The sequence below is a fragment of the Oncorhynchus mykiss genome, chromosome 6 (genome assembly GCF_013265735.2).
Source record: "Oncorhynchus mykiss isolate Arlee chromosome 6, USDA_OmykA_1.1, whole genome shotgun sequence".
Taxonomy (NCBI): domain Eukaryota; kingdom Metazoa; phylum Chordata; class Actinopteri; order Salmoniformes; family Salmonidae; genus Oncorhynchus; species Oncorhynchus mykiss.
In genome coordinates this window covers 88,103,116-88,127,349 of record NC_048570.1, presented here as the reverse complement: position 1 = coordinate 88,127,349, position 24,234 = coordinate 88,103,116, and the positions used below count along the sequence as shown (strand labels likewise).

Below are 24,234 nucleotides of genomic sequence, written 5' to 3'. Positions count from 1 at the left end.
CAGGGCTTTAGTGTAACATCAGCATAAACCAGGTGGCATCTTGCAGCACATTCATTACAATACAGTAGGTCCTAGTGTGTGTGTGACTGGAGGTTGGCAGTAGCAGGTAGGTTGGACTGGGTCGTCTGCTTGGTTGTGGTGTTCTGGAGTCTGTTGGCGAGGTCGGGTCTCTGGCAGACAGACACTCCCTGGCCCAGTCTGCCCGACCGGATTCATAATTGATGGTGGGTAAGCAGCTCAGGTCGCTCCCTCTCTCTGGTTGGGGCACGGTTATGGCAGCCTCGCCACCGAGGTCACCTCCGGCTCTGACACAGCTGCCAGTTAGTGGCATAATGCACTATATTATTCAGTACAATGCCTATAAGAGGAGAGCCGCGAGACAAAGCAAAACACTAATTAGCTGGTTTGGTAAATCAACGGCAGCAATCAGGGAATGATCACATGGTCTTTGGTTAATGATTCTCTCTGCTGTTCCATCGTCTGAAATAGATATTGCTGAAACTATCTGCATTCGATAATGTTTATTCTGCTTCTGAATTAGATGAGCATCGGTGTTCAAAATAGGTCAGAGGGGGATCATTAACCAAGCAAAGATTAGAAAAAGAAAATCAAATGTAATGAGAGAGTTCCAGCTACCTCGAAGACTTCATAAGCTCTGTCTTACACAATGAAGTGATGCCTCGAGGCTTCCTCTACCTTCCTAATGAGAGAGTTCCAGCTACCTCGAAGACTTCATAAACTCTGTCTTACACAATGAAGTGATGCCTCGAGGCTTCCTCTACCTTCCTTTCTCCCCCTCTACCTCCCTCTTTCACTCACTCACCTCTTACCTCCTCTGCTTTAATCTGCTTTACTGAACCCTCCCCACCCCATCTACAAAAAGCCTCACACGGACCCAAACCCAATGAGCGTAGGGTCACCCTGGAGCTAATCTGATCAGACAGACAGTGAAATGAACCCAGCTGCAGTGCTCCACTCCTGGGTCTCCGGATTCTCAAAGCACCATGAACTCCTCTAATGCTATCAGAGCCATCTGAATGGCACTAGAGTAGGTGAAGGATGTGGATGGTCCTGTGGAGGGAGGGCCAATGGGGCCAATAAAGAGACAAAGCCTGGAGTCTGGGAAAGGCCTAATTAAAGGGCTGGGAGACAAACTGGCTGTCAGGAGGAAAGGTAATATCATTAGGGTTTGTGGAGAGAGAGAGAGAGAAGGGCTGAAGTCTATAAATGTCAGGAGAGGGGAGCTCTGCTGAGCTCAGGTCGAGCGTTCCTCAATGAGTTTCCAATTCAATGTGCTTAAACTCACCCGGGCTCCATCCATTAGGTTCCTGCTCAGGTTTGTGTAGAGGACTGATCAGTTAATGAAAGTAGACTATCGGATTGCAACTCAATCGTCTCGTCCGAAACGACAATGCATTTTGATACACCTTGATTGATTCATCTTCTACGCAATTAAAAAGAGTATTAAACAGGAACAGGGTTGCATATTTGAAGAAAGATCATTGGACGTCAACATTAAGAAAAATGTATTTATTTTACAACTTTAAAAAGCGACTTTTTAAGCACAAAGATTCACTCTTATATATAAACACTTTTCCTCTGCATTAAAAAAATGGTAGCATGTGCACATTGTGCTTGTCTGTACAACCGCTCTCTGGGCCCCCCTCGGCAGCTGGGACCCAGTCTACATTTTATTGCATAAGTCACATGTGATCCGCACATGTCAATTTACAGGATAGTGGAAAGAATCAAGTTGAAAAGGAGAGAAAATAACGACTAGAAAGATTCCTTTACACAGTGAAAAACAATAGCAGCTTTCAAAAGGAAGGCGTTGCACATTGTCCAGAAGAAACTAAATCCAACAGAAATATAGACCAACGAATGGAGCCTGTGATTGTGCTTTACTCAACAACGCTAAACAAAACAGCTGACCCTAAAGCAAATCCTTCCACCATGTAAACCAACGCTAAACAAAACAAGCTGGTAAACTACAACCCCCTTCCAGGAGAATCTGCAGTTAGGAGCCTGTTTTTCCCTTTGAAATGTGACCGAGCACTAACACTAGATGTACGGTTGCACACATCCCATTAGACAGGCGAGTTTTACACGTCTTCTGTTAACTAGAACTTCCGACTCTATTAGAATCTACATTTCGAAAACTACATTTTCCCAAAAGGCAGTCGATTTCCCCCCCCGTTGTCTCTGAGGAGGGGAAGGCAGAAACTCTTGTTTAAGCATTATCGTTTGTCATCTTGTGATATCTCAGACTGGAGACTGACAAACAAAATGCTTCCTGGAAAATCTGCAGAAACAAAAAAAATGAAGAACACCTCAAACAACCTGGACATTTAAAGACTTTGGTATGAACAAAATGAAGCGCTCAATCAACACAGGCCCTATTGGTACGCCTGACTGTCCCAATATCCCTTTAAAGAATGGACTTCATTCTTAGTCCCGGCAAAGTATGAAATATGCATAGTGGTATTCATGTGAAGAAATGAGATTGAATAGACATGATCAACCAATGATTAAGAGAATCAAACAATATCCATTGAATATCCAAATCAGGGGGATCTCAAGTTATGACAGGTTCAGAGTGCAATTTCTCAGCAAACAATGACTTGGCCTCCAGAATGAAATCAGAGCAGGGCACAAGAGGGCAAGGGTCACAGAGGGTGAAGAGGTGACCATCTGAACCCTGTGACTGACATGGAACCTGGGAGATCAGATGGAGCAGGTAGACACACACACAGGTAGACACACACACACACACACACACTACCTGGTCTCAGATGCGTTTGTGCCGTCTTGTGAAATCCTATGGTCATTGTCGTGCTAAAACAGATCTGGGACCAGGCTAGGAAACACAAGGTTGGGGCTTTGAGTTTGAGAACTACTGCACCTGGACTGACAGTGAATTTCACTGAGAGTAAATGAAGGTTAACCCCCATTGACTAAACCATTTCCTCTGCATGTTCTAATGAAAACATGGAGCTCACACTCTTCTTACTGTCTCCTCTCTGACAGCAGTACCCGACTCACACCAGCAGTAGCTTTTCCTTTCATTATTTTATACATGTCATTGGCGTCCCCTCAAAGAGCGAGGGCCAACGTCACTGCAGTCGTCAGATTCAGTCCTTTACCAAGTTCAAAAGTCATTTAGGAAAATGGGAGAAATGGTCCTTTGAACAAAAAAACATTTCAATCCCCTTACGCACTTTAGAATTCCTGTAGCCGGTCGGAGACGGTGAAACCCGATCCGTCTGAACCACAGCTGCAGAAAATCCTTCTCACAAACAATCTTTGATCTGACTCCATATCAGTCAGAAGTGAAACCGTCTCCTTCGTCTTGGCCAGCCATTGTTTACCAGTCAGTTAAAAGCTGAATCATTCCCTGCTGCCGCGGCTGCACCACCGACAGGCTCTCAAGACTCAAGCCTATTAACCGTCTGAATTAGAGGTGGCTCTGCAGCCCTCTGCACTCACATCCACCTGTCAATAGGCCAGATTAAACAGGCCTGAGCCCACGCATGCTAACGGATGGGAGAAAGACCGACTGTCATTAGCTTGCTTTCCGCTAGCGTCTCCGTGTGCCAAGAATTAGGGCTGCGTTTAAAACAACCTCAGCCACCGGCGATGTTCTTGTTGAGAAACTACAGATGTTGACAGTGTTCCTCGAACAACATGACGCCTCAATCTGCCCACTCTCTAACACACACGCACAGACACACACACGCGTTTCCAGAATTGTAGTGTATTGATTAGCAAATGATTGATATAATTTCCAGATGACTGATAGAGTAATTAAAATGTAGTGTAGTAGCCAGTATTTCTGACAATGAATGTAAAATAGGCTATGATGTCAGTGTTACTGAAACAATAACAATATTCAATGAGATGTTACATTCATCTACATTTCATTTGCTGATCAGACACTCACAACTGGAGAGGGTTCACAAAAATCACCACATGGTGAAATTATAATTTGTGAAATCACTAAGTATGAATTCAAGATGGATTTATAATGGACATGAACAGAGCTCCAGTCTCAGACTGAGGAGGGCGGCCATTTCCTGGCAATGGGAAAAGATAGGAGGTAATGTAACGACTATAGCGAATGCCTCTGGCTCCAGTATGTGAAGGATGATGGGCCGACCCCAGGGAGCTGTAATGGGAGCTAGTTGTGGCCGGGGATCAGGGATGCTGCCTCCCATTGCTGGGCTGAAATACAACCCGTGTCCCAGAGCAATCAAACTGACCTGAGAGCAGCTACACGGACACCGCCCCTGAACAGATTAGGACTACGGGGCTCCGCAGGGTTCAATCTTCGCCCCCCAAAATGAGATTGTGGTGAGGTGGTTATGAGGCCTATGGGAATGGGATGTTTTCTAGAGGGGGTGAGAAGTTGCTGCCCCTAAGAGCTTTTAATTATTATTTGTATACCTTTATATAACTAGGCAAGTCAGTTAAAGAACAAATTCTTATTTTCAATGACGGGTTAACTGCCTGTTCAGGGGCAGAACGACAGATTTGTACCTTGTCAGCTCGGGGATTTGAACTGGCAACCTTCCGGTTACTAGTCCAATGCTCTAACCACTAGGCTACCCTGCTGCTGATCGCAAGTCAGATCTATTTATTGGACAATGATGTTTTAGGTTGGGTTAAAATAAACAAATTCTACATCTGGGGTTACTCATGATAATCCAATGACGATAGTAGCTCCTTATCTTTCTACTCTGAACACCAATCGGTGGACTATTTACTCTCATAGAACAACAAATAACATTTGGTACGTTCAAAACAACCATTATCAATGTTGTTGGGAAACTGGTCGGTCGGGGGAAAACCTGATCCAACATTCAGAATTCATAAAGACTCTCCTCCAAAAAGAGTCTTTATAAATTAGACTCATATCATCCTCCATCTAGTATTTACAGTATGGTTTCAGTCAGCTAGTTCTTCAGCCATCCCAAAACACAGGTCAACATTACAGGGGAGACGAGTGAAGGAATAAAGTGTGGGAACAAAGCTATTCAATAAACCCACTCAAGACATTCTTCTTCTGTAGCTTCCTGATGAGTGAAGAGACAAATGGGGTGGGGGGGGGGGGGGAGGGGGGCACCTTTTTTCTCCCATACACACAGACACACTCCCTGAAGCTACGTTTGCACATAATTACAACAGCTAGCTCGGAATAGACCACAGCTGCAATTACAGTGGCAAAAATAAGACCCGGGACGAACGGCACCGCAAACATTCAGCGCTTTTAGACTGAACACACCTTTCACCTTCTCTGTAACCAGATCACACACACGTAGCTACGTAGGCTACACACACTTAGCTACGTAGGCTACACACACATGTAGCTACGTAGGCTACACACACAGAGAGATGAGCACACACACACGTAGCTACGTAGGCTACACACACACGTAGCTACGTAGGCTACACACACAGAGAGATGTGCACACACACATGTAGCTACGTAGGCTACACACACAGAGAGATGTGCACACACACACATAGCTACGTAGGCTACACACACAGAGAGATGTGCACACACACATACCACCCGCTTCCCTCCCACACCTCCCCATAGAGTTCATGGTCCAGGACCGGCTCCTAGTTGTGCTTGGCCCGCCCCCCCTTCAGGTAGCTCTTCCAGCGCTTCACCACATCCCGGAAGATGGGCGCGTTATCGATGGACGCCAGCAGCTGCAGCTGGTTGATGTGCGTGGTGTGGTAGTCCCAGCGTGCCAGGTTGGGGGCTGTGCCCAGCATGTAGTGCCGCAGGTCGTAGATGCTGCCCGAGCCCGTGTCATACAGTGGCAGCATGGCCTTGAGGGACTCCATGCCCCTGGAGAACAACAGGCCAGACTCCCGGCCTAGTTTCTCGCCCGCCGTCTCGGCCAGATCGTGGAGACCGAGCAGCGAGTATATGAAGCCGTTGAGCACGAAGGAGCCTGGTGTAGTGGGGTACTCCTCGTACCAGTCGTACTTGTTCATGAAGACAGCCTTGACGCCGTGCTGTTCAGAGTGCAGCTTGTAGGGGCCGGTGGCACGCAGAGCAGCGTTCAGGTACGTCTGGTCCTTGGTGAGCAGGTAGGCGCGGACCAGAGTCGACATGGCCTGGCCCTGCGCCATGGCGGAGTACCAGCCAGGCTCCAGCGGGCGGAAGCCCTCGCCCAGCTTGCGTGTGACCATGATGGGCCATCCGCCACGCTCGTCCTGGTTGCGCAGCAGCCAGTCACTGGCGGCGAAGAAAGCAGCCGTGTGCGCCGTGGTGGAGATGGTGACGTTGTCGATGGCACCGCGCCCACGGACTATTAGTCGCACAACCCGCCGAGGCATCACCTGGAAACAAGGGGGGGGGGGGGGTTGTTTTATTTAACTGAAGCCATGTTTAACATGATAGGAACATTAACTCTTCCTACCAAGATTCACACAACTTCTACATTTCTGGTACTTTATAACCTTATGGGTTATATGCTGATTTGGTAACTAACATTTAAAACATATTTTTTATTTTAATACTGTAAATAGTATCTTATGGTCTTAACCAACATGTTAAAATGTATTGTTTGGTTAAAATGCATTATTGTTTCTATACATTTCGTTGTTTCTCTACAGCAGGGCTCTCCAACCCTGCTCCTGGAGAGCCACCCTCCTGTAGGTTTTATCTCCAACCCTGTTCCTATAGAGCCACCATCATGTAGGTTTTTCACTACAACCCTGTTCCTGAAGATCCACCCTCCTGTAGGATTTTTCACTACACCCCTAATCTACTGCAGCCGATTCTAATAATTAGCTGGTTGACAAACTGAATCAACTGGGGATTGGAGAGCCCTGCTCTAACACAATTAAGATTGAAGGTGCTAACCTTGGTGGCCTTGACGGCCTTGGTGTTGGACAGGCCCACGCCCTTCCTCAGGTCAGTCAGCAGGTCCCGGGTGACCGTGGACCAGGCAGCACGGGGCCCGATGCCGTAGGTGATGTCGCGGCCGCTGAAGGCGATGAGCTGAGCGGAGGTGACATAGTGGATGATGAAGGGCGCGCCCTTCTCCGTGGTCTCCAGCACCACAGACACGCTTCCGTTGGAGGTGAACTTGAGGTCGAAGGAGATGATAAAGTCCTTGGAGTTGCCCAGGGGGAGGGAGACACCTTCAGAGTTCTCTGTAGTGACAGGAGGGAGAAACAACATGGTGGGTTTAATGGTTTCACAGTTCTTCACAGTGCTGGTAGTCACTAGGGTCCATCGTTCTCTGAACTAATGAGAATGTGTGTATTTGGGTTTGTTCTCATGGTTAAGAACAGGGTGAGGGAGATGGTGACGTTGGATTTATTTTGTAACAAAGCGCTGCATTTAGAAAAAAGACAGTTTGTCTTAAACATGCAGCATCATAAAGAGCTACCGTGTCATTCTAAGGACAGCTTTCTGTAGGCTTGCATTGTAATAGAACGTTGAGAAGTCGCGCCCCCCCCCCCTCCAACAGATGCATGGGTTCTGAGAGAAAGTCCCCCCCCCCCCCCTCCAACAGATGCATGGGTTCTGAGAGAAAGTCCCCCCCCCCCCCCCCCCTCCAACAGATGCATGGGTTCTGAGAGAAAGTCCCCCCCCCCCAAACAGATGTATGGGTTCTGAGAGAAAGTCCCCCCCCCCCCTCCAACAGATGTATGGGTTCTGAGAGAAAGTCCCCCCCCCCCCTCCAACAGATGTATGGGTTCTGAGAGAAAGTCCCCCCCCCCCCCCCCTCCAACAGATGTATGGGTTCTGAGAGAAAGTCCCCCCCCCCCCCCCCCTCCAACAGATGTATGGGTTCTGAGAGAAAGTCCCCCCTATGGGATCCTGGTTAGTATGTATGTGAGAAAGAGTGACTGGGGGAAGAGAGGGAGGGGGAAGAGAGGGTAGAGAACAGGGGAAGAGAGATAGTAGGGAGAGAAAGAGAGAGATAGTGGGGAGAGAATGAAAATAGACCACGGTGCTGCTTGGCCCATATCCTAATTACACCCCTAAAAATAAATATGTAAAAATTATTTTAAAAATTCAGTAATTGGTTCTGTTTTTCACTTCATTGTTTTTCAGGTTTTTCGCTCTCAAAAATCCCACTTATTAAAACAATTAAAAATGGGATATTCTAAGTCAACAACAATACTAAACCACATCAGAAGACCACTTTTGAGGTCTGGGAAAATGTTTTAAAATTTGAGTGTGTAGTCACCCTTTAATTCCAGTGTGCACCTAGCAAGAGGCTGTTCAGCTAGGTTTTTGTAGCACACATTTGCATTGTCACACGTGGGTAGAGTTTAATACTTATACCCACTGGATTGATGTAAATAATAATGATATTCTGTCAGGTAAACAGAGGCTACTTTGTAGTTAACATTTCATTTAGAATGGTTTTGAGAAGGCCTTTCCATCTATCGGGAGATTTTTCATTAGCATCATCGCTAACGGCTACACAGTGATAGCGGCGCACACCGGCCATACAGCATTGGGACGGAGGAATTCTCCTTGCCTCATCAGAAAGTTGCAGGAAATAAGAATCACTCTGTTCATGATAAACTTGGGCAAATGAATACATGCTTTTATACATTTAGTTGGTTCCCTACTGATAAGTTCAATACATTTTAGAATATTGTTGAATTCTGTTTGGTCTGGATTCAGTCCACATCTCGCACTGCAACACTTCCTTAGGCAGCAGCCCAGCATGAAACACACAGTTTGACAATACTACTAGGAAAATGTTGAATCCCTAACACACACACACATACAGTACCAGTCAAAAGTTTGGACACACCTACTCATTCAAGGGTTTTGCACACAAGAGTGTGCAAAGCTGTCATCACAGCAAAGGGTGGCTACTTTGAAGAATCTCAAATATATTTAGATTTGTTTAACACTTTTTTTGGTTACTACATGACTCCATATTTCATAGTAATTGTCTTCAATTACTCTACAATGTAGAAAATTGTAAAAAATAAAAACCCTGGAATAAGTAGGTGTCCAAACTTTTGACTGGTACTGTATATGTAGAGACACACCCACTTCCTTCCAAACAGAGATCATCTTCTGAACTTATCCCAAACTGTTCAGGCTCCTTGTCAGCGGCTAAGCCTGGCTCCCTCCCTCCTACTAAGTCTGCACCCCACAGCACTCTGAAAACACTCAGAGGAGGAGGCACTGTTAAACTTTCAGAGAGAGAGAGAGTGCACACGAGAAAGAGATAAAAGGAGAGGCAGAGGGATGGCCCCCTCAGTCAGAGAAAACAAGAGTAAGACAGAGAGACAGGCGCAGACAGAGACAGGCGCAGACAGAGAGACAGGCGCAGACAGAGAGACAGGCGCAGACAGAGAGACAGGCGCAGACAGAGAGACAGGCGCAGACAGTCAGGCAGGCACAGACCGAGAGACAGTCAGGCAGGCACAGACCGAGAGACAGTCAGGCAGGCACAGACCGAGAGACAGTCAGGCTGGCAGGCAGGGCCCCAGGTTTCTACAGCTCTTTAATGCACTCATAAATCCATTACTTAAGGCAACCCAGAGAGTAAGTGGATTTGTACTGTGGCCCTGTGATTACTCTGCCATCAATAAATGATGGGCTGGGAATACAGACGAGATCCCATCTCCTCTCTGATGCTGCTGCTCATCACCGTGGTTGAGAGAGACACTATGCTAGGTTGTCTGATGCTGCTGATCACCGGGGGTGAGAGAGACACTATGCTAGGTTGTCTGATGCTGCTGATCACCGGGGGTGAGAGAGACACTATGCTAGGTTGTCTGATGCTCATCACCGTGGTTGAGAGAGACACTATGCTAGGTTGTCTGATGCTGCTCATCACCGGGGTTGAGAGAGACACTATGCTATAGGTTGTCTGCTGATGCACATCACCGGGGTTGAGAGAGACACTATGCTATAGGTTGTCTGCAGCACAGGTGCACTAATACATACATTACCTTCATTCACACACCTGGACTTCCACATTATGTTGAGTTAGACGGACTTTAAAATGGATTCAATTGAGATTGTGTGTCACAGATCTACACACAGCACCCCATAATGTCAGTGGAATTATGTTTTTACAAATATTTACAAATGAATAAAAATCTAAAGTTGTAATTTTGGTCAATAAGTATTCTACCCTGAGCGACACACACACACACACACACACACATATATACAGTGCCTTGCGAAAGTATTCGGCCCCCTTGAACTTTGCGACCTTTTGCCACATTTCAGGCTTCAAACATAAAGACATAAAACTGTATTTTTTTGTGAAGAATCAACAACAAGTGGGACACAATCATGAAGTGGAATGACATTTATTGGATATTTCAAACTTTTTTAACAAATCAAAAACTGAAAAATTGGGCGTGCAAAATTATTCAGCCCCTTTACTTTCAGTGCAGCAAACTCTCTCCAGAAGTTCAGTGAGGATCTCTGAATGATCCAATGTTGACCTAAATGACTAATGATGATAAATACAATCCACCTGTGTGTAATCAAGTCTCCGTATAAATGCACCTGCACTGTGATAGTCTCAGAGGTCCGTTAAAAGCGCAGAGAGCATCATGAAGAACAAGGAACACACCAGGCAGCTCCGAGATACTGTTGTGAAGAAGTTTAAAGCCGGATTTGGATACAAAAAGATTTCCCAAGCTTTAAACATCCCAAGGAGCACTGTGCAAGCGATAATATTGAAATGGAAGGAGTATCAGACCACTGCAAATCTACCAAGACCTGGCCGTCCCTCTAAACTTTCAGCTCATACAAGGAGAAGACTGATCAGAGATGCAGCCAAGAGGCCCATGATCACTCTGGATGAACTGCAGAGATCTAAAGCTGAGGTGGGAGACTCTGTCCATAGGACAACAATCAGTCGTATATTGCACAAATCTGGCCTTTATGGAAGAGTGGCAAGAAGAAAGCCATTTCTTAAAAGATATCCATAAAAAGTGTCGGTTAAAGTTTGCCACAAGCCACCTGGGAGACACACCAAACATGTGGAAGAAGGTGCTCTGGTCAGATGAAACCAAAATTGAACTTTTTGGCAACAATGCAAAACGTTATGTTTGGCGTAAAAGCAACACAGCTGAACACACCATCCCCACTGTCAAACATGGTGGTGGCAGCATCATGGTTTGGGCCTGCTTTTCTTCAGCAGGGACAGGGAAGATGGTTAAAATTGATGGGAAGATGGATGGAGCCAAATACAGGACCATTCTGGAAGAAAACCTGATGGAGTCTGCAAAAGACCTGAGACTGGGACAGAGATTTGTCGTCCAACAAGACAATGATCCAAAACATAAAGCAAAATCTACAATGGAATGGTTCAAAAATGAACATATCCAGGTGTTAGAATGGCCAAGTCAAAGTCCAGAACCTGAATCCAATCGAGAATCTGTGGAAAGAACTGAAAACTGCTGTTCACAAATGCTCTCCATCCAACCTCACTGAGCTTGAGCTGTTTTGCAAGGAGGAATGGGAAAAAAATTCAGTCTCTCGATGTGCAAAACTGATAGAGACATACCCCAAGCGACTTACAGCTGTAATCGCAGCAAAAGGTGGCGCCACAAAGTATTAACTTAAGGGGGCTGAATAATTTTGCACGCACAATTTTTCAGTTTTTGATTTGTTAAAAAAAAGTTTGAAATATCCAATTAATGTCGTTCCACTTCATGCTTGTGTCCCACTTGTTGTTGATTCTTCACAAAAAAATACAGTTTTATATCTTTATGTTTGAAGCCTGAAATGTGGCAAAAGGTCGCAAAGTTCAAGGGGGCCGAATACTTTCGCAAGGCACTGTATATACACACTGTTCAAAAAAATAAAGGGAACACTAAAATAACACATCCTAGATCTGAATGAATGAAATATTCTTATTAAATACTTTTTTCTTTACATAGTTGAATGTGCTGACAACAAAATCACACACAAATTATCAATGGAAATCAAATTTATCAACCCATGGAGGTCTGGATTTGGAGTCACACTCAAAATTAAAGTGGAAAACCACACTTCAGGCTGATCCAACTTTGATGTAATGTCCTTAAAACAAGTCAAAATTAGGCTCAGTAGTGTGTGTGGCCTCTACGTGCCTGTGTGACCTCCCTACAATGCCTGGGCATGCTCCTGATGATGTGGCGGGTGGTCTCCTGAGGGATCTCCTCCCAGACCTGGACTAAAGCATCCACCAACTCCTGGACAGTCTGTGGTGCAACGTGGCGTTGGTGGATGGAGCGAGACATGATGTCCCAGATGTGCTCAATTGGATTCAGGTCTGGGGAACGGGCGGGCCAGTCCATAGCATCAATGCCTTCCTCTTGCAAGAACTGCTGACACACTCCAGCCACATGAGGTCTAGCATTGTCTTGCATTAGGAGGAACCCAGGGCCAATCGCACCAGCATATGGTCTCACAAGGGGTCTGAGTATCTCATCTCGGTACCTAATGGCAGTCAGGCTACCTCTGGCGAGCACATGGAGGGCTGTGCGGCTCCCCAAAGAAATGCCACCCCACACCATGACTGACCCACCGCCAAACTGGTCATGCTGGAGGATGTTGCAGGCAGCAGAATGTTCTCCACGGCGTCTCCAGACTGTCACATGTGCTCAGTGTGAACCTGCTTTCATCTGTGAAGAGCACAGGGCACCAGTGGTGAATTTGCCAATCTTGGTGTTCTATGGCAAATGCCAAACGTCCTGCACGGTGTTGGGCTGTAAGCACAACCCCCACCTGTGGACGTCGGGCCCTCATAGAGTCTGTTTCTGACCGTTTGAGCAGACACATGCACATTTGAGGCCTGCTGGAGGTCATTTTGCAGGGCTCTGGCAGTGCTCATCCTGCTCCTCCTTGCACAAAGGCGGAGGTAGCGGTCCTGCTGCTGGTTTGTTGCCCTCATACGGCCTCCTCCACGTCTCCTGATGTACTGGCCTGTCTCCTGGTAGCACCTCCATGCTCTGGACACTACACTGACAGACACAGCAAACCTTCTTGCCACAGCTCGCAATGATGTTCCATCCTGGATGAGCTGCACTACCTGAGCCACTTGTGTGGGTTGTAGACTGCGTCTCATGCTACCACTAGAGTGCAAGCACCGCCAGCATTCAAAAGTGACCAAAACATCAGCCAGGAAGCATAGGAACTCAGAAGTGGTCTGTGGTTATCACCTGCAGAACCACTCCTTTATTGGGGGTGTTTTGCTAATTGCCTATAATTTCCACCTGTTGTCTATTCCATTTGCACAACAGCATGTGACATTTATTGTCAATCAGTGTTGCTTCGTAAGTGGACAGTTTGATTTCACAGAAGTGTGATTGACTTGGAGTTACATTGTGTTGTTTAAGTGTTCCCTTTATTTTTTGGAGCAGTGTATATATATATATTACATTGGATAAAAGTAGAGACTCGGAGCTACAAAATTGTATTATCATACACTACAGAACAATGGGAAAGTAATTATGCTTTGAAAATTGATAAACGTGTAACCTCACTTCTGACAAAATGTATTGAATGTTTTGGTACACCTCCTGGAGAGCTCATCTTTGTCTACACCCATTCAGAATCGTTCACACTAAGCTTTAGCCCCACCCATCTCTTTAAGGATTCACATGTACTAAACAATCAAAGACATCAAGACTAAAGGCTGGTTTATACTATGGGTGTGTTAATAATTTAATTTGAAGAGCAGAAGAGCATGTTAGCTCCACATACTCACTGTTAGCCTGCACTGGGAGTCTGGGCTGCATCATGTTAGCTCCACACACTCACTGTTAGCCTGCACTGGGAGTCTGGGCTGCATCATGTTAGCTGCACATACTCACTGTTAGCCTGGGAGTCTGGGGTGCATCATGTTAGCTCCACATACTCACTGTTAGCCTGCACTGGGAGTCTGGGCTGGATTATTTTTGCTCCTCACTCATGAGGCACAGAAGTTAACACTTGAATAATGTGACACGGCATGTAGAAAAGTTGAAACTGTTAATTACTGTTCGCAAAACAATGTCCATACAGGCTAAAATACTTTACAATGCAAGAAGATACCGGTAGCTCCCAGCTTTGTAGGCTAACTTTCCACCAAAAACATAATTAATTCACTTTATCGGTTTCCCTCATGTCTCTCTCTCTGTCAAAGATTTATTGCCTCAGAGAATTGAGGGCTCCGACAGGCCGGACCCCTCTTGGTTCGTGAACGACTTCATTACTAGTTAAAGAGACAGTGGCAATGTTATAAAATAAGCTACTTCTATGCAAATGTTGTTGATCAGTACAGTAACATAAGTGTCACATGGAAGGGAAACAGATTTTCATGGGGTACAGATGACATCAGCCAAAACAAGCTGAATGACTCAACGCATGCACACACTCCTATTGAATATGCATTCACCTGTATTGTGCATAGGCCTAGGCTACATCTTGATTTACACAGTTTTTCAATAGAGATTTACTATTCAAAAAAGGTATTACCATGATGTTGTTATGTAGATAGATTGTTTAATTGGTTCATTAATACATACTTGGCTGTATCTGAAGAAGTCTGACGTAAAACATTTCAAATGTAATGATATTTACCTCAAAAGATGCCCGGCAATTGAACAGAGCAGTACCTGAGTTCATCTGTCTGGATCAAGTGCCATTCTGAGGCTTTGGCTAATATGCCTTCTGTTTTTGCTGTGGTATCGTTTTGGTATCGAACATTGTGATACTAAACCTGGTATCCAAATTAAAATGCAGGTATTGTGACACACTGACGACCCTCCCACTCTGTCTGCCGAATTCTTTCGCTTTGCTCTTGTATTCCTTAATAGGATGTTAGTGGGCGGAGCCGGGAGGGTCGTCAGTGAAATGGGACACACCTGGGCTCGGGTGTGTCCCCCAGGATAAATGCACCTCTTCCCCATTCATTGGGGAGACTCTCTCCATGCAGACACAGATTTTGGTTGTGTTTTTTTTTGTGGCTGTTTTTTGATTGTTTGCGTTGGCACCTTTCGACACCCCTCATTATCACATTTATGCACGCAACCACTCACACTACTGATTGCTGACTACACACACACACACCATTGTTAATTATATTTAGTTTACTTTAGTTAAATAAATATATTTTGTTATTCCTTATCTCAACGTTGTCTCCTTTTTTGTTACGCACTTTGAGTCGGTTCGTGACAACACACACAAATACAAACCCAGGTTCTCAATTGTGCTCTCACAGACTTGTTTAGTCTCTCAAAACACACACACACACACACACACACACACACACACACACACACACTTATTTAGGCCTATCGAAACACACAAGCACTCACACATTCATAGACCACAGCTTTAGCCATACGGAGCTTAGCTAGTGACAACAATTACCCCACTGTCTCCTTATAGAGTGGCCCTGCTAATGTTAATGGGGTTCGATCTGCTGCAGGGGGAAAACTGCATTACAGGATGATCAACAAAAGAACGGGCATCAGCGCCCAGAATCCAGGCGCCTCTCTGCCATTGACGACTGAGACATACAGTAGTGACCACAATCTGCTCTGTATGGGATATGTAGGCCAAAAGCTTCCAATCAAATGAAACTCATTGATCCGCTTGTCAGATACCCAGAGAGAGAGAGAGGGATTGTGGGAGTTCATTCTAGTAGGTTGACGTCATGAGTCTTGTCCTGGAGACAGAACTGAGCAACTTCCCTTTAGATAGGCCAGCTGAAAAGTCAAAATTGGGTTAGCAGTGGGTTAAGGTTCAAATAATGACTTTGTGGCTGTGCAGAGCTGCCTCAATAGCAAGATTCATGAGGAAAAAAACATGAACCTGCGCAATTCTATGGGGACTAAGAAAGATGAGTAGAGAGGAATAGCCTTCAAAAAAGATGGAGCAGAGAAGAAAAATGGCCAGACAAAGTTGAGAGAGCGAGAAAGACAAAGACAAAAGAGCGATCAAGGAGAGGTTGATGATGTAATAATGATCAAGGTCTAAGAAAGCTCTACAGAGATTGAGGTGAGGACAGAACTGAATGGAGCAGAACATTCCAGCCTCATTTTCAACCACTGCATTCTGTCCACCACAAAGATAGAAACACACAAGAATATTATTCTATTTCCATCTACCTCCCCGTACGACAGACATACATGTGCCGCTGCCATCCTACCTGGGGCACTGAACTGGCGCACGGTGGTGGCACGGCCCTTGTCGTGTAGCCGTGTGAGGCTGCAGCCCTTGGGGACCGTCCAGGGCCCGCTGGGTGAGCCCGCGCGGTTGTCCTTCTCCTCGGCCGCGTCGTACAGCTCCACATGGGGTGGCCGCTCCGTCAGGTTCTTGCTGTAGTGGCTCAGACCGTACTGGGCGATCTGGATGGCATAGAAGTAGCCCTGGGGACCCCACTGGGTGGAGAGGGGCACGCCTGGGGGACAGGGAGAGAGGTTACATAATGAAACAGTGATTACACATGAAAACATGGTCAGTTGAGGCACTAGCATCACAAAGAAGTGACATCACCTGTGTTTAAAGTTCATTCCCGAGCATGAGTACCCAGGACGCCACTGAATAATTACTGTCTTGTTTTCAGAGACACTTCATTCTTGATACACTGTGTGATATAATTTCAATATCAGTTGCAATTAGTTACTGTTGTGCTATTATGTTCGTTTTTTTTTGCATTGTTTGTAACTTATTCTGTACATAATGTTGCTGCTACCGTCTCTTTTGACCAAGAATAACTTCTGGACATCAGAACTGGGATTACACACCACGAACTGGAAGAATCTTTTTCTTTTAAAAAGAGTCCAACGAGAAAGACATGCTGCTCTCCCGGGAACAGGCCCAGATCCCCGTCATTTGGGTGAAGAAAAGACGGAGGGAAAGAGGACGCAGATCAGACTGCCTTCTGAGAATCCGTAGGCGAGAGAGTAAACTCCCACTGACATCAATTCTACTTGCTAACATGCAATCATTGGAAAATAAAATCGATGACCTACGATTACGATTATCCTACCAACGGGACATGAACTTCCTTCGGATCAGTGGGACGCTAGCGACAACATCCGGTGAAATTGCAGAGCAACAAATTCAAATGAAATTACCATAAGTATTTAACTTTCATAAAATCACAAGTGTAATACATCAAAATAAAGCTTAACTTGTTGTTAATCCAGCCGCCGTGTCAGATTTCAAAAAGGCTTTACGGCGAAAGCGGGGACAGCGCCCCGCATACGAACACATGATAACCATTTCAACCGGGCAGGTGCGACACGAAAGTCAGAAATTGCGATATAAAAAATGCCTTATCTTTTAAGATCTTCTTCTGTTGGCACTCCAAAAGGTCCCAGAAACATCACAAATGGTCCTTTTGTTTGATAAATTCCTTATTTATATCCCCTCCTTATTTATATGTCCATTTATTTGGCGCGTTTAATTCAGAAATACACCGGTTCCAACTCGCCCAACATTACAACAAAGTATCTCATAAGTAAACTTGGTCCAAACATTTCAAACAAAGTTCCTAATCCAACCTTAGATATCCTAAAACGTAAAAAATAGATAAAATATAGACGGAATATTCTGTGTTCAATAGCAGATAAAAACGTGGAACGAGCTCCTGGTCACGCGCACTAAACAGAAGAGTCCACTTGGCTTGACACTCAAAGAACAGCCCTACTTCTTCATTTCTCAAAAGAAAAACATCAACCAATTTCTAAAGACTGTTGACATCTAGTGGAAGCCACAGGAACTGCAACCAGGTTCCTCATAAATATAGTTTCCCATAGAAACAGTGACCTCATTTTTTTTTCTTGGATGGTTTGTCCTTTGGGTTTCACCTGCCAAATAAGTTCTGTTATACTCACAGATATAATTTTAACATTTTAGAAACTTGAGTGTTTTCTATCTAAATCTACCAATTATATGCATATCCTAGCTTCTGGGCCTGAGAAACAGGCAGTTTACTTTGGGCCCGCTTTTCATCCGGACGTGAAAATACTTCCCCCTATCCCAATGAAGTTAAGAACTGTAATATCTTATGTTTCACCGAGTTGTGGCTGAACGACGACACGGATAATGTATCCCCTGTATGTAGCCTCGTTATTGATATGATACTTTATGATTTTTTTACTTTAGTTTATTTGGTAAATATTTTCTTAACTGTTCTTGAACTGCAATGTTGGTGAAGGGCTTGTAAGTAAGCATTTCACGGTAAGGTCTATAAGTGACAAATAAAGTTTAATATTACTTATATTATTTATGCATTTCAAACTTCATCTTTAAATTAGAAACCGTGAGAAGAGCGCGGCGGCAGACAGGGTGCGGCGGCAGACAGGGCGCGGCGGCAGACAGGGCGCGGCGGCAGACAGGGCGCGGCGGCAGACAGGGCGCGGCGGCAGACAGGGCGCGGCGGCAGACAGAGCTGAGCTTCATAGCTGGGATGACAAAGAAAAGGAGAGAGTCCTATAAAGAGAAGGGAGAGCAATGCAGAGAGAGCCACTGACAGAGGTAGACAGATGTAAAGAGCGAGGGGGGGGACAAAGTGAAGCAAGACACGGCCTATTTTAGAAACAAAGACGGAGAAATCGGCAAGCACACAGAGAGAAAGGAAAAATGGCCACATTAAGTGATCAGAGGCACAGACAAGACCGTGAGGTGAAATTCAAGCTAATCTATTTCCAACGTCAGGTACCCGGAGGCTAGCCTCCTCGTCCCACTAGAAAGAGCCTGGGCTGCCTGGCGGGTGGCACCCTGATGAATAGATAGTTTACCTAAAGAGCTCATGACAGAGACAGCATGACAATCACATTTGCGGCTAGCGTTAGGCTAGCCCATAGTGTTTTGGTGGTGGTGGGGGTGAATATTCTGCATTAAGCAGTGAAGGGGTGTGAATCAGTTTGCATTGTTTTTTCCTGTGCAACAAGACAACACTGGACCAATGGGTGTCAATAGTTTAAAGAAGCTTCCTCATATCTCCTTTCCTTCATTTGCACCCAATGTAAAAAAAGAGGGATCCACCATATTGCCTTCCGCTGTCCTCAGTTCAGAGCAGATTAAGGACAAGAGATGAGGAGAGAAAGACAGTTAAGTATCAAGTATAAACCGGCAAGACCAGACAAAAGGACGGCAGAGTTCAGGATTATTAATAATGGAATAGTTGAGGTTGTGACGTTTCATGAATTCGGGAGCATAGTGTTCAGTATTCATTAGCCTGCCTTCAATTCTCCATACAAAACCTAGTCAGTTGCCAGGTCGCCCTCCATCTATCTCACACAAACACTCAGCGTGCACATCCATTATTTCTCAGGGGCTGCTGGGTAAAGAAAGAGACATGTCTGATGTTGAAAGGATACAATGAAGACTCTCCAAAGAAAATAGATCATTTTTGGTGTGAAAATGGCTTATAATGGTTTGACTATTGCTTAGATCTTCCAGAGCTGTGTTGACTTTAAAGATGATGCAAGCCGTTCTCACTTAAAACTTCCTTTACACTTGGGCCGCGTGGCAGCAGCAGCTGTAAGCACCATGGCATGGGATTGCTACACGCTGCAGGAGTTAAATTAAGTCTTAGGTTTGGCGACAGTGTCTGGCCTAGATTCTATTCAGAGAGTCCTGAGCCCCATCCACACACACTCACTCCTCTCCTCTGGATGAAGAGATTCATATACATCATTAGAGTGAGTGAGTAAGTGAGTGAGTGAGAGAGAGTGAGAGAGAGAGTGAGAGAGAGAGAGAGAGTGAGAGAGTGAGAGAGTGAGAGAGAGAGAGAGAGAGACACTGGGGGAAGAGAAAGACCGTGAGAACACAAGAGACTAGAAAGTGATAAAGAAAAGCTCTATGGGTTGAGGAGAGAAGCTTCTCTCTCCAGTAATGACATGCACCCTGCTAGAACTTAATTCCTAAAGATTCAACTTCAGCAGCAACTCCGTCACCTGATAAGAGTTTTCCATAAGCTCCGACCATCGGAGAAATAGCCGATAAACTGCTTTGTCAGCCGGCTACTTTTTCCACTTCATTAATTAACTAGGCTTCTTTTCATTTAAAAAGTTTAAATTCGCTAGTCAGAAAAGTTAGTAGAGCCTTCTCCCACTCGAATGAACGACATGAATCTTCCAGTGATCTATTTATAGGACAGGCGCCTGTCAGTCACAAAGCCAGAGATGACAGGGACACTGCTGGATTGTCAGTCTGCTGTCTGTCCCACCACTCGGTACCCGTGTGATTGTTGTGTGACATATTCATCTATTTTCTTTTGCGTGTTCCATAGGCCTACTATAGCCAGCCAGAGAGTCCCGGACCATAGACTTTTTACTGTGCTTTGATTGACGACCAAACAGCAAGTATGGAACAGTTTATTAAAAGGTGTCGAACTGATTGAATAAAGTCTTCTAGATCCCTTTGCCATTTATAAACCATACTTTGCTATTTATAATTCCATGGTACTGAATCAGGACAAGTAAACCAGCTCTCTAATTTATACTGGTAAGGTACTACTGCAGATAAATTATGAAAACATTCGGTGAAGATGTTGAATCCTCGCTGCAGGAACAATAGGTAGTAGAGAAAACATGATAAATATGATCCAATAAAACAGATTGAAGGTTATAAAAGCTAATGTCATGGTACTTGGTATGGTGTTATTTAAAAAATTGATAGAGGCCTACTGATTTGATTAGTGTCCACCAACGAGTCGCCAACTGCGGCTTTCTGTGTATCAAAGCACACGTTAAACACCTGCTTCACATTCTTCAAATAGCACTTGTAGGTCTTTTCATATGCACCTGACTTTGTATAAAAGTGGGGGTGCACAAACTGGCAGGGAGTCTGGGTGTCCTCCCCCTAACATGTTTTTAAATGTTATTTTAAACCCATTTCCCTGCAATTCTATATTGTTTCTCAACAGAGAATCCATGTTTACATGATATCATTTTTCTCTCGTTTTTTCCACAATAAAACTAAATTAAAAGAGTAGACTACACTTGTTTCTGACAAGATTACTAATCTACCGCCTTTCCTCAAAGTCCTACCCACCGTGATTGATTGACAGGTCTGAAACCCTATGAACTGACTCAAACATCCTGCCCCCTCCCTTGACAATCCCATCCACAGTGATTGATTGACAGACCAAACTGTTTAAGCAGGGGTGTCAAACTCATTCCATGGAGGGCCTAGTGTCTGCAGGTAGTAGCTTTTTGCTTTCAATTAAGCCCTAGACAACCAGCTGTGAGGAGTTCCTTACTAAATTAGTGACCTTAATTCATCATATCAAGCTCAAGGGAGGAGCAAAAACCGTCAGACACCCGGCTCTCCGTGGAACGAGTTTGACATACCTGTTAAAGGGATAGTTCACCCAAAATGCAAAATGACATTGGTTTCCTTACCCTAAGTGTCCAAAGCAGCAGAGCCAATCAAATAAATTATTTGAAGAACAAACGTCATTGTGGCAATTCATGTTGCAGTAAAACTAAATATGACTAACCTCAAGACCTGTTTAATGTTAAAATCATTCCCGCGGGCCACCCCCCTTTTCTAGGCCCACGGACCAATTTCGCACAAGAAACTTATTGAATAATAGGCGCAATACCGAAATTCTGGCCGCTAGACTAACTAACTAACTATCTAAACTTGTAGTAAGCATGGTCGAAATACTGACTGGGGTGGGGCCCATTTATCATCAGTTATCATATAAAAACTGCAAACATTTGCATCCACCCTATGGCAAAATCCACCCTATGGCAAAATCCACCCTATGGCAAAATCCACCCTATGGCAAAATCCACCCTATGGCAAAATCCACCCTATGGCAAAATCCACCCTATGGCAAAATCCACCCTATGGCAAAATCCAAAACAACTAGCACGCTGAATTCATCCATTTTAAGAAATGTTAATTGAAAAGTCATGCGTCTCTGCTTAATACAACAACTAATTTGACCAATCTGGGAGGTAAAGTCATTACCGTATTCAATAATTTAGCTGTGTATTTCAGATGGAATATAGACAGAATGTACCAGAGGCCACCAAAATAGAGCTTGTTCTGCAAAACAAAAATCCCTGGGGGGTATGCCCCCCCCCCCCCCAGACCGGAACTCTGGCTGGCTACTTTCTCCATGTACTGACAGAAAACACTGCTGATACACATTCTAATATAGAAACGCAACGCCTCCCTTCTAATATAGAAACGCAACGCCTCCCTTCTAATATAGAAACGCAACGCCTCCCTTCTAATATAGAAACGCAACGCCTCCCTTCTAATATAGAAACGCAACGCCTCCCTTCTAATATAGAAACGCAACGCCTCCCTTCTAATATAGAAACGCAACGCCTCCCTTCTAATATAGAAACGCAACGCCTCCCTTCTAATATAGAAACGCAACGCCTCCCTTCTAATATAGAAACGCAACGCCTCCCTTCTAATATAGAAACGCAACGCCTCCCTTCTAATATAGAAACGCAACGCCTCCCTTCTAATATAGAAACGCAACGCCTCCCTTCTAATATAGAAACGCAACGCCTCCCTTCTAATATAGAAACGCAACGCCTCCCTTCTAATATAGAAACGCAACGCCTCCCTTCTAATATAGAAACGCAACGCCTCCCTTCTAATATAGAAACGCAACGCCTCCCTTCTAATATAGAAACGCAACGCCTCCCTTCTAATATAGAAACGCAACGCCTCCCTTCTAATATAGAAACGCAACGCCTCCCTTCTAATATAGAAACGCAACGCCTCCCTTCTAATATAGAAACGCAACGCCTCCCTTCTAATATAGAAACGCAACGCCTCCCTTCTAATATAGAAACGCAACGCCTCCCTTCTAATATAGAAACGCAACGCCTCCCTTCTAATATAGAAACGCAACGCCTCCCTTCTAATATAGAAACGCAACGCCTCCCTTCTAATATAGAAACGCAACGCCTCTCTTCTAATATAGAAACGCAACGCCTCCCTTCTAATATAGAAACGCAACGCCTCCCTTCTAATATAGAAACGCAACGCCTCCCTTCTAATATAGAAACGCAACGCCTCCCTTCTAATATAGAAACGCAACGCCTCCCTTCTAATATAGAAACGCAACACCTCCCTTCTAATATAGAAACACAACGCCTCCCTTCTAATATAGAAACACAACGCCTCCCTTCTAATATAGAAACACAACGCCTCCCTTCTAATATAGAAACACAACGCCTCCCTTCTAATATAGAAACACAACGCCTCCCTTCTAATATAGAAACACAACGCCTCCCTTCTAATATAGAAACACAACGCATAAAGAGGACATGACATCATCACGTCAAAATAAACCACTTATTGTTCCGTGAATTGCATTTATACGCCAAAGAGTTGCCTTTTGAACACGAAATGTAAACAAATGAGTCCACTTGACATCTCCACTCTGACCAAGTCTGTTGTGGAGGAGTCTCTCAGTGGATGGGGAAAGCTTTGAGTTGGTCCCAGAGTGATTAGGCAGGGTTAAAGTAGGGACAGAGATGAAAGGAGACCCATGTTTAATGCATTATGCTCCAAGGGGCCTTCGCTAAATAACTTTTCCATGGATACCAGGGCGCATCGGGTAGAAACGCTCTCAAAACCTTACGGCTGAGCCCTCGGGTCCCTCTGGCTGTGACGACCTAATTATTGGAGTGATATATTCACTCCTTTATAAGATGCAAAGTTGCAGTTGAGGTGTGAGAGAGTGCGAGTCTCTCCTCGTCTATAGGAAATGGGTGAGAGAATAAGTAAGCTCCCTCCAGCTTCATACAGTACCACAAATGGATTCTGCTCAGCTCCTGACTGACCCATTTTCCGCCCCAGTGAAATGCAGCCCTCCATACCGGTGGTGCAGAACACTGTTGGGTGAAGGTAGCAGCATTTACTACCCAGCTGGACCCAACAACAGGGTGCAGTTCAGCCATGCAACAAATCTAGAGTGACGCAGCAACGAATAAATCTGCAGGGGATTGACTTTTTCCATATACAAACTGCTACAGTAAATTCCTATGACTGTTCCTGAGACGATTGTTTCCGGTCAGTGGCTTATTTTTATCATTCAAAAGAAGTTACAAGGTTTCACATTTTAATGTTGGTCATTTGAATAATTACACAATCGTCAGCAGGTAGTGAGAGCACACCACAAATGTTTATCACTTCAGGCACATGTATATTCCCCCCCCCCCCCCCCCCCGCTCTGTCTGGCTCCAACAGTCCCCCCCCCCACCCCACCCCCCTGCTCTGTCTGGCTCCAACAGTTCCCCCCCCTGCTC

General features: G+C 44.9%; 1 protein-coding gene across 1 annotated transcript in view; it reads right to left on the bottom strand.

Annotated features, from left to right (window-relative positions):
- Window positions 1-5,478: 5,478 nt before the first annotated feature.
- LOC110526997 (D-glucuronyl C5-epimerase B) overlaps window positions 5,479-24,234 on the bottom strand; it is an 83,775-nt gene continuing 65,019 nt past the window's right edge. The window contains exons 4-6 of the mRNA XM_036981399.1: window positions 16,143-16,394; window positions 6,881-7,173; window positions 5,479-6,354 (exon numbers count right to left, since the gene is read on the bottom strand). Coding sequence (XP_036837294.1) covers window positions 5,623-6,354; window positions 6,881-7,173; window positions 16,143-16,394 — 1,277 coding nt within the window. The 3' untranslated portion in view covers window positions 5,479-5,622. The remainder of the gene's footprint in view (window positions 6,355-6,880; window positions 7,174-16,142; window positions 16,395-24,234) is intronic.